Consider the following 12,415-nt stretch of genomic DNA (forward strand, 5'->3'; position numbering starts at 1 on the left):
TACCAACTGTGTGGTACTACACTCAGGGTGGTATAAAATGAAAAATATCTGGAAGTAATTGTGCAGTCAAATATGAAGTTTTCTATACAAACCCATAGAAATGGGTTTGTATAGAAACACAGTATTTTGGTACATGATCGGGTGTAGTCCCCTGATGAATTACCTGATCTATGTACCAATTTATTTTCATTATTTTCATTTTTATTTATTACTATTTTTTTTTTTTTTTTTTTTTTTTAATATGCATTAATTACCACTTTTTTCTAGCTTTTGTAAATATGATTTGGCTTATCAATTCAGCCTCTTTTTCCACTTAATTTATTAGGATCTTAACATTCTTTTCTTCTCATATCTTCCATTAGGCATGGCATGTTGTTGTTAATAACTTTCCCATCTTACTATGTCCTTTATCATTTATTTCTATGTTTTATTTTATAGTTGTATCCTGTTCTGTAGCCTTGCACGTCCAGGTACATCTATTTTCTATTTTCTTTTTCTTTTCCTTTCTTTACCTTTTTCTTTTCCTTTCTTTACCTTTTTCACCTGTTTTATATACTATATATATATATATATATATATATATATATGTGAGATAGAATTAATAAATTACACAAAATGCCAAAACCAATAGGAGAAGGATAGCATAAATCGGAGATGTTGAAGCCGTGAGAAGGAATGTGAATATCCTAATGAAATTATGAATTTAGCAAAAATTATAGGATGAATTGAATAGCCAACGGAGTAATAGCCAGCATCAAATAGGGCTGGGCAATTTTGGTCTGAGAAAGGGGTAGAGAAATTATAAAATTATCATCTTAATCTGATGTTAGCTAACATCAGATTTTAATTTCTCTACCTCTTTTATATATTTCTCATTCTATAGAAATATATAAAAGAGAAATTTGATAATTTCTCTGTTATATTTTTCTCTACTAAAAATAATCTGATGTTAGCTAACACCAGATTTTAATTTTATAATTTCTCTACCCCTTTCTGGGACCAAAATTGCCCACCCATATTTGACGCTGGCCATTACTCCGTATATTAATTTAATCATTTTTGCTTTACAGCTCCTTTCTTTCTAATTGGCTATTCAATTCAGCCTATAATTTTGCTTATTTCATTAGGATATTCACAGTTTCTCTTCCTCACGCCTTCAACATCTCCAATTTCTGCTATCCTTCTCCTATTAGTTTTGGCATTTTGTGCAATTTATACGCATCTAGCTTCACACTTTTAAACAGACTTATTAATTCTACCTCACATATATATATTTTATATAAAATAGATTTATATATAGATATATATACAGGGTGATTCACTACCAGTGCGACAAACTTGCAGGAGGGGGCACAAAGACGAATCGGAATCACATAGCATTGCAGTCCAAAATGACTTTGTCATGCAGTAGAGGACGTTGAACGGGAGGTCGCGTAAACAGCGATCCCGCTGTAAGTCAGCATTTGCAAACCAGTTCCCGAGGCAGTAGGATGGATGAGTATTCAAACGTTGAACTGGCCGACATGCACCTCACATATTGAGATGTGGACTGTAATGGGTGCGCCGCTCTGCGCTTGTACCAGGAATGTTTCTCGCACAGGCGTGCTCTCATCATATGATTTTCGCATGTGTGCACAGAAGGTTACGTGAGACTGGTTGTTTCACGAGAGGTACCATGAATCGAGAGCGGACGAGGACCGCACACAATGAGGAGAATGTCCTATGTCTTGCAGAAGGCAATCTGAGTAAGAGTACTCGAGCGATAGGCCAACGATTGGGTATCTCCCAATCCACTGTATGGAGGATACTGACAACAAACCAAATGAGTTCATACCATCTGCAATGCGTCCAATCATTGGAGCCTGCGGATTATCCACTCTGGTGGACTTTTGCTACTTGGTTTCTTCAACAGAAACAGTTCGCAAATGCTGACTTCCAGCGGGATTGCTGTTCACGTGACCTCCCGTTCAACGTCCTCTACTGCATGACGAAGGCATTTCGGACCCTGCAATGCTATGTGATTCCGATTCGTTTTTGTGCCCCCTACACCTCTTGCAAGTTTGTCGCACTGGTAGTGAATCACCCTGTATATTTATGTAACACACTGCATACATAAATTGTTATTTTTTAACATTCCTGTTTGAATGTAGTATTTCTGGTTTACCCGACATTGGTCATCAAATCAAAGCTTCTAAGTCCATGTTGAAATAAATGTATGGCGTCGACAACCAGCGAGCTTAAATAAAAATTATTTTAAGCAAGCGGGGGGGGGGGGGGATTAGCACAACCAGCACTAACTAATTCCGATACGTTTTTGCAGACACCCCTGTCTACGCGTGACTTGGTGGAGAGGATAGAGGGTGATTCACTTTTTCCATGGATTAATTCTGGATGATTACCAGTGATTTTTAGGCATAGAATAGTAATAGAATCCATACATTTTCTTTTAAGAAAGCAGGATAGAAATTGTAAGACATTTATGATTTCTATTACTAAATACGATGTATTTTTCAAAATAATTAAGTTTCATTTAATGTTAACTGCAGATGGAAAACCTAGGTTAATTGTGAGGTAGGATATATGAAATCAATGAGTATTAGAAGTCATTGTCTTTTTTTAGGCCATGATTTAAAATATAATGCATATGCATATTTTAAGTACCATGCAGGCTGCAATTTATTGTACAAAGGAAAACTTAAAAAAAAAAAAAAAAAAGATTTATTTATAAATCAATGATAAAATATTCAATGTGACTTTTTTAGAAACAGAATAAGTATAAATCTAAAAAGTGAAGTAATGAAAAGTTTATTTTACATATTCCAAAACCATTTCTTCGTTGTCATACTGATTAATTTTTGCATTTTTTTTTTTCTTTCAGATTCGAAAACAATAAGGAACTGATGGGTATACCCAAATCCCTATACATTATAGTAGACAAATTTTGAATATCATAATTTATGTAACGAATTGGATGATTATAAAGAGCAATTTTTAAATATATCAGAACAAATCAAGAAACGTTGTTTCAAATTTGAATAATAAATGGTATTAATATTTTTTCCTGCTAACATTTCTCCATGGTATTCCTTTTTACAGACCATGCACACCCAGTTGACACTTTTGTTCCATATTGCGCATTTTACATAAATCCATAAATGTCTGAAATCAAAATTTCAGTATCCATACTTAAAAATTCTGGATTACAGGTCGGTTCTCTTTATGTCACCATGAATTCTTGCATTTTACAGCAACAGTAATGCTAACAATTGCCTAAGGGCTAGAGGTGTGAGCAACGCGTATGCAGTTAAGTGATATCTGTGCTTCCTGGGAATCAGCAAGCTTAATTTGTTGAGGTAAGCTGGAGGATTAACACAAGAAGCAATGCCGCTGTCCACACGCTGTTACTGTATGCACTCCCATTGACTTACATTGTTCATTTAGGCTACTTGTAGCTGCTGGTCCCAAGTAAGCGGTCACCTGCGTTCTATGTGAGAGCACCCTAAGTCGGGGAGTTCGTGTAAACTGTTTCCAAGTCTTGAATAAATCCTTAAAGTACAATCCATACGTTAGGAAACACCAGACAAACATACTATACATTTTACTTTCTCTATTTCACACTCTTCATTCATTTATTTATTTCTATATAATTTTATTTCAATAAAATTATATAGGTTTATATTTTCTCCGAGATCAGGATCATATAACATACCCTAGCTCTGTGATTAACTCTAATTCTTCTTCTCTATCACTGCATACACCCCACTAAAACACTACATGGGCAGATGCATAACCATGTGACCAGATTGCAGTATAATCATGCAGCATTATGTATGCTAACAGGACAACCTCAAATCTGGAGAGGACACACATTAGAATGAAAAAAGATTTTTATTTTATTTTAATTTTTGTTAATTCTCCATTGTTTAAACCACTTAAATATAAAGTTTTATATTTAAAGAAAATATAAAGCTTTCAAATATAAAGCAATATAAAGCAAGAAAATATAAAGCTTTCAAAGCTTTATATTTTCTAATCAAACTTAAATATTCAAGCATTATACAAGAACTGTTGAAAAATTTTTGACAAATATGTGTTGAAAAAACATTAGAAGAAAAAAAAATATATATCATATTTTATTTACTTTTCATATGACTTTTTATATATTTAAAAATTTTGACGTTACATACCTATGCACTGTGTAGGATCATTTGGATCTGTAACAAAGCCAGCTGTGCACTTGCATACTCGAGAAAATTTGGTTACAGGCAAACATAAATGAGAACAATTACCTTTATTATAGGAACAAGCATTAGTACCTAAAATGCAAATAAAATGACAATTAAGTGCTTGCAATTTTATGCTTTAAAGAAATTTCACACAGAGCTCTATAACTATTTTAATGCTTGAAAAATTTCACAGTTATTTGCAAATCATAAAATGTGTAAAAATCTAGTTTGGAAAAAGGAGGTATCTGAGAAGTGCAAGATTGTACTCTACAGAGCATATCATGTACCAATAATAACCTATGGATTAGAATCATGAGTAACGTGAGAGAAGAATATAAGCAAAATACCAACAGTGGAAATGATTTTCTGAGAGGTGTTTGTCAAAAGACTAGAACAGACTGAATAAGAAATGTGTGGCCATTCAGAAGAAAGTGGCACAACAATGATTACAATAAAAGCTGAAAGGAACAGACTGAGAGGGTTTGGATATGCAAAGAGAATGGAGGAGAGCAAACTGCCAAAAAGGATGTCAGAAATTGAGGATAAAAGGTCAAGAGGAAGGCTGAAGATGGTGAAGAGCAATATAGAGAAAAGAGGCATTAGCTGGGAGGAGCTGGAGAGAGGAATGGTGAGAAGATATATAGCTAAATAGAGGAGACTGGTTTTCTTATCAACCTGGAAAGAAGCTGTAAGTATAGTAAATAAGTAAGTAGGTAAATATGTGTGTGTACATCGATTTATAGATATAGTATTTAATTTACATCACTTAAAAAAAATTTTTTTAATGAAAACCCCAAACATGAGCGGTATTAAAACCTATAGTACTTTGTACTTGCACAACCAGAAGTTGAAAAGATGAAAGAAGATACTTGATGAAATTAGACTTGAATTTCTATAGATGATAATTTTCAGGAAATACATATGAAGGGAGATTGTTCCAGAACATGGAGGTTGAATGAATAAATGAGGAAGAAGAAAAGTTGGTTCTGTGAGTTTGAAGTTGGACAGAAAAGGATGATGACTACTTGTGGCAGGAGTTCAGACTTTGGACGAGAGAGTGGGAATTATAGAAGCCAGAAGAACAGTGCCCGTAGAAGTATCTATAGAAAAGGCATGCAGCAGACACAGAACATCTATGAGACAGAGAACGGAGGAGAGACTCTGTTAGAGATGAGTCATTAATTAGCCTAACCACCCCCTTTTAAATGGAATCTAGAAGCCTGATAGAAGTTTGGGGGTACTATCCCAGATGTGGGAACAATATTTCATTGTAGGGTGGAATTGCAATTTGTACAGAGTGAATACCTCTGTACAAATTGCAAATTTGTACAGAGAAGAAAAATAACACTGAGAGAAAACCCAGTTTTTTAGATGTTACATTTCTTGCAGTTCATTTCTTATTCTACTTTTTATAAATAACAACTATGAAGTCATTAGTAGTGACAAATGATGCAAGAAGTCAAGTGTTTTCTTTTCTTTTTTCAAAAAAAGAAAAGAAAGAACACTTCCCACATAACCTCTAATAACACTACTCTGCATTTTGAAAAAAAATCACTGATGTTTTCTCAGAAAAGGGTGTTTCTGAATAATTTTCTAATGCTAATTTCAAAAATGATTTCCATTACATAAGGTTTCATCAAAAATCATAAAATAAAATTTGATTTTTCACAAATTTCTATTAATTTTAGAATAATTTGTGCACTAAAATTATAACAAAATATTTTCACCAGCTTTTATATTTAAGTACATGTTGAAAACACTATTAAAAAGGGCAGAGTGGTAAAAAGTCCACTAAATACTCACCACTCAATTTAAAAACTGATCTATGACTGATCTAAAATGTTCACTTAGTTCCTTAGCTAATCACATGGTTGTGGAATTGATCACAGTATACTGTTGTGTGTTACTCGTAGAGTCCACGTTACTCTCCAAGATATCAGAGATATTGGGTGCTTTCTTAAAAGACTAACAAAAACTGTTAGCTCACATCTTTGTGCTTTTACTTTCGGCTCAAGAAGATATTTTCATTTCTTTGATCTTCATTTCAAATTTCTCAAAGAAATTTTCATTTCTTTGATTTTCTTGGAGATCCTTCTCCTTTACAGTCCCTCTTCGGCATCCACCAATAGTCAGCCATCATGTTGACATTGCACTTCCCCTGGTAGCACATCTTCATGTGTTTAATGTCCTGGTGAAACCTCTCACCCGTTCTTCACTAACATTTCCCAGATTTTCTGTGAAGTAGTCGATGTGGAGTGTAAAAAATGTATCTTAACACTCGTGTTGCAGTCCAGCTTCTTGAAGTTTGCCAACATATTATTCTTGTAGCCTGGATTTTTGTTGTTCTCTAAGAAGTTCTCAACAACAGACCTGAAGCTAATTCATGCCTGTTTTTCTCTTTTATTCATAGTTCCCTCAAAATCTCATTCTTTCATCAGTTTGTGAATTTGAAGTTCAACAAAAATACTTTGATTGGGTGTTCAATGGGAATTTAGTCCAAAGGCAGTTGAAACAGGGACCTTCCTGATGAAACAGATTGTGAAACAACCTGTTTTATCAAACCCATTTTGATGTGCAAGTGTGGAAGGACAGTTCTGGAGCCTTATGAATTATGATCCAGATCTCCCCCCCCCAACAGACCTGACATCCTGGTGCTTACTTCTTGCTCGACTGTCTCGCTCATATAAAAGCAAGGCCTTTTTTTATAGCCAGATTGCTGTTTAAGTAACATGCTTATCACTTTAAAGTCAGCACAGACTGACCAAGCATGCTCTTCATACTTAATATTTGTCAACAACCTTTTCAAGTTCTCATATGCTTCATTCAAATGCACAGAGTGAGCTACTGAAATTGATCCATATTTATTTTCACTATGAAGCAACATACTTTTGAAACTTCTCTTTGATTAGTCAATAAGAAGTCTCCAACTGTATAGTATTGTAAAAATTCCTATATCACTTATTAAGTCATCCATGCTTCTGCAAAAAATCACAAAATTGTCCTCAGAAAAGTATGGGACCAGTTCTCATACTCTGTGTCTGTACCATGAGAAAAATGTCCCATGTGCTAGAAGTTTTTTTGAATTAAGTCTAGAACCAAGGGCATGGAATTATCAGGTTCTCCATGTGGGACTGGTCTAATGGCAGATGGAATATCAGTATACACAATGCCCTTCTTACTCTTTGCACTATATCCATTTACATGAATTAAGCAAAAGTAACAGTCATCACATTGGTTTATGGATTCCCGCCAAATCATGGGAACTGCAAATGGCATAGCTTTCTTTTTACCATTTTTCCACAATCTCAATGCTTCAACACAGCTTCGGCAAACTTTGTGGAGTCCCCTGTTTATCTTGGCCACCGAGTTTCACTCCAAAATAAGCACAATACACTTTTTTTTCTTCTTCTTGTTTTTTACAAATTCTGTAACCTTATGTGGTTTTTTGAGGACTACATAACTGCCAAAAATATAACAAAATAAATTCAGATTGTTCAAACACTTGCACAAAGATATTTTACTTACTTTTCAGCACAAGTTTGAGATGATAATCTCAAAAATAAACTGAGCTCATACCAATAAACACACCTGCATGGAGCTCTAAAAGTCAAGAAACAAATTACTGAAGGCAGTGTTGCCAGAGTGAAGATTTAGTTTACAAATTTCCAGCATTTACTCCTAACAATACATTCAATAATATAACTCATCACATCAACTTAAGTGATTTGTGAAAAAAATGGTATCTAATAGGGGAAAAAAAAATATATATATATATATTATTATTAGTATGCATAACAGGTTAGATTTTAGCTTATAGTTTAATGAATACTTATGTGCAACGTTAATGCCATTGTAATTATGCCAATTGAACATTATACGTGCCTATATATATATTGAGTGTATGTGTTTTTTTTCCTTTTTAATGGCGCTTTGACATATAAGTATTATTGTGTATACAAATCTGGTAATCAAGTTAGCCCAACTAGGTTATCTTAATTCAGCATGGCCAATACATATTAATTTTAAGAAGTATATTACTATATGATAATGAATTTTTCATTACACTTTACTGATGAATTTTCATTACCTTCAGCTAAAATTATGTTTAAGTCAATACTAATTTTAAATAACAATACATTTACATATATTATAATATTATAATATAGAACATTCCATAACGTGGCCATCAACCCCTACTTTTTCGGGGGCTTTGAGTGGATTGACAGCCCATCTGATGTAATGTTTCATACCTACCCATTTCTGTTGTCCCTATACCAGTTTTGCCTTTTTGCTATATTAATTTAACTTTCAAATTTATATTTTAAATTTTAAATTAAAATTTTAAATTTACATTTTAAATTTTAAATTAAAATTTTCAAATTTACATTTTAAATTTAAAATATTTCATTTACTTATTTTCAATTCCTACTATTAGGTCACACTCTCCCTATATATATTTATTTATCTTGTTCAAATTTTCAATCGTTAATAAAATACTTTTTATTCATCCACTCAAGTTCAAATAAATTTTTTAAACTTGTAGTGGATGACACTTGATGTTAATACAGTTTTTTCAAATATTAATTCATTAATTAAATTTAATTAATTAATTTTAGTTTTATATGGGAGAAAAAAATTTCTCTTATATAAGATATTTAGCACAATATAAATTTAGGAATAAAATTGAAATCAACAGGCAGTAGCTCAATCGGTAAAATGCAAGGATTTCAGTATTTTTCACGTGAAGGTGAAGAATGCGAGTTCAATTCTTGAGAAAATCAATAATTTTTTGATAAATTTTTGTTATTCATCCACTCAAGTTCAAATACATTTTTTTAAACTTGTAGTGGATGACACTTGATGTTAATACAGTTTTTTCAAATATTAATTCATTAATTAAATTTAATTAATTAATTTTAGTTTTATATGGGAGAAAAAAATTTCTCTTATATAAGATATTTAGCAGGATATAAATTTAGGAATAAGTGAAGCGTGTAGATCGCTGGAAAAAAATTTCTTTTTCAGATTCTTTTTTCATTCTGGGTTCTAGTCTGAATCAAGGAGGGAACAAAATGGAAAATGAAACGTGAATAAAAATAATAGTCCAACACCATATATAGAAAGGAAAATGGAAAATTGCAAGGAAATTCGCTTTCTATTTTGCCACTTAATATTGTGATTCTGTCATATGTATATACATATTTATATTAATTGTAATTATTTAATAAAAAGTAACTAAAATAAAATTTTTCTTTGTTGATCTAAGTAGGAATTGACTTTAAAAATTTTTTTTTATATTACTTGTTTTTATTTTAGTTTATATTTTTATAATCGTTCTCTACAGCAAACTGTGATAGGGGACACAAAGCCCAACGGGTAAGTATCCGATATTGTGAAGGCTCTTACCTACTGTTACTATCCTGAGGAAGTTGTAGATTAGAAAGGGGTTATTTCCCGCCTTCTAATATAGGTAGTGAAGCTTTTTACTGTGCAGTCGCACTTACTTTATACTGTGTTGTGTGTGGTGCATTAGCCTCAGGCCCCGACATCCTATGCTAATGTCTGCTGTGGGGGGGGGGGTTATTTGGTTGTTGGGGGTGGTTGGTTTTCTGTTAATTCCTTATGAAATATGCCAACAATGGGATTTAAGTTTGTCTTATCAAATTGTATTTACATATGTTTTTACTGTTATTTGTACATTTGTTTCTGCCTTACCTCGACTGCATTGGTAACGTACTAAGGTATGGCTATATACATATATACAGCCTCTTACTAGGTGACATTTTCTAATACTTTTATAATATTTTTATCTTATTTTTATCTGGGGGGGGGGATTTTTGCTGAGGGTTGTAGTGCGGTCAGACGACGAGCCTCGTCTGAGTGCAAAAAACAGTATAAACATGGGGAATTTTATTAAATGCTATGGTATTTTTAGATTATTTTCAATGAATGTATGTGGTGCTTTCTAAGATTTGCATGTATGGCTGCTTTTATATGGTACTACTGTATTGGGTGGGTATTTTATTTATGTTGAGAGTTTTAATGAGTTTATGAATGGCTACCTTTACGCTATTTATATTGTTGCATATTTTTAACAACCTGTTTGTTTGATTTCTAATTATATTTCCATGTATGTTTTGCTATATTGCTCTCCCAGTGGGTGAGTTTTATTGTATTGAAGTTAAAGTGGTCTCTCTTATCGTAGTGATGTGTATATATTTTGTTATGGTTGATAGTGATTTCGCTGTCTAAGTAGACTGATTGCTGGTTGTTATCCAGGTTTGTATGTTCAATGGTTAAGTCTGTTGGGTAAATACAGTGAAACTTCCCTTTAACGGACAGCCATGGGGAACGAAAATGTGTCCGTTAGAGAGAAGTGTCCGCTAACAAGAAGTCTGAGGGAGAAAAAAAAAAAAAGAAAGAAAGAAAAATCATTAAACGTTTAATGTAAAATTAAATTAAAATATATACAGATTTTGAACAATATTTTTGTAATAATATACAATTACATACACAAGAGATAAAGAAAAATCATTAAACATTTAATGTAAAATTAAATTAAATTATATACAGATTTTGCACAATATTTTCGTAAATAATATACATACAATTGTGCTATGCATATTATGACTTTATCTTAAGAAAAATACATACAGTAATCACTTATTTTCTTCTGCACCTTCTTCCGGCTGATAATTTTGTTTTCAACATTTGTTTGGAGTGAAGAAACCATCGAAAGTCCTTCAGTATCTTCTTCAGCGGCGAAAAACATTTTTAAACGATTGATTTGTATGAGTGCTTCTTCTATTTTCATCGGTGGTTCGTCGTTAATATGTTCTTCAACAGAATGACCTCCTTCCATTTCTTCATCCTCATGAGGAACTTCTTAAAAAATATCGATGATAATGTCGTTGATATCTATAGCACCATCTTCTGTAGTGAGGTTCGAGTCAATATCTTTGTAGCCAGGGTCACTTGTAGCTGAAATATCGTACATTATCAATAGATGTTGAAGTTCTTGTTCTTCTTGGTGCTCCACATTGCTGTTCACAACTTCAATTTTTGCGTTTGAGAAGCCAGACTTTACAAAACAGTTCACGACAGTTTGTTTTCTAATTGCGGTTACTGAAGAGGAAATCCACTGAATCGCATCTAGGATGCTGATTTTCTTTGCAAGGTCACTCGTTTGTTTGTTGTTTGTTTGTTTGTTTTGTTTTTTGAAGCATTAGCAACTAAGGCCATATTGCTCCGGAATATACGGTGGTCATTCCCTGACCTTTTCCCTTTCCGCATCCTCCGTATTTGGTGGTGACGGGCTCGAACCCGGGTCTAATCAAGAAGCGTGTGCTATGGTTAAGGCAAGGTCACTCGCACATGTTACATCGTTCATGTTTGCAATGAGATGTCTTAAAACACGTTTTCTGTAGTGAAGTTTAAATTTTTTTATTATCCCTTGATCCCATGGCTGACACTCTGCAGATGTGTTTGGTGGCAGAAAAACGATTTGAATGTTGGACAATTCAATGTGTGGGTGAGATGCAACATTATCCATGAAAAGAATAATTTTTCTGTTTTGACGAATCATGTTTTGGTTAAAGTGACTTATCCATTCGCTCATGATATCTCGTGTCATCCACGCTTTTTTATTAGACTTCCAGTCAACATTCACAAGATTCAACTTTATGCCCTTGAATCAACGAGGATTTTGTGGTTTTCCTATAACAAGAGGTTGTTCAAAGTCTCCCAGCATATTTGTACACAATAGTACAGTCAATCGTTCCTTAGAAATTTTTCCGCCCTGGCACTTTTCGTTTTTTAGACTCATTGTTTTTTCAGGAAGAGCTTTAAAAAACAACCCTGTTTCGTCACAGTTGTAAATATCCTTAGCTTCAAAATCACGACATAAATCTTCCAATTTGACGGTCCACTCTGTTAAAACCCCAGTATCAACAGATCCACCTTCACCACTTCCGGTTTTCCAATAAATTTTATGCCGAGTTTTGAACTTGTCTAGCCATCCCACAGAAGCTTTGAACTCATTTACTCCCCTTTTCCCTAATAATAGGCCCATTAATGGGAATTGTTTTAGCACGTTCGCGACAAAACCACTCATACGTAACATTGTCAATTTGAAGTCCAACAGTTTTCGGGAATGATTTTTGAACCTGATCATTTCCATGTTGCTAAAA

General features: G+C 33.3%; 1 protein-coding gene across 1 annotated transcript in view; it reads right to left on the reverse strand.

Annotated features, from left to right (window-relative positions):
* Positions 1-12,415, reverse strand: part of LOC150075985 (prolow-density lipoprotein receptor-related protein 1-like) — a 1,358,636-nt gene that overhangs the window by 881,580 nt on the left and 464,641 nt on the right. The window contains 1 exon segment of the mRNA XM_090387555.1: positions 4,188-4,316. Within this exon segment, the coding sequence (XP_090243681.1) occupies positions 4,188-4,316 (129 nt within the window).

Source organism: Mastigoproctus giganteus, chromosome 13 (genome assembly GCF_048544385.1).
Source record: "Mastigoproctus giganteus isolate SK-2022 chromosome 13, ASM4854438v1, whole genome shotgun sequence".
In the NCBI taxonomy this organism is placed as follows: Eukaryota; Metazoa; Arthropoda; class Arachnida; order Uropygi; family Thelyphonidae; genus Mastigoproctus; species Mastigoproctus giganteus.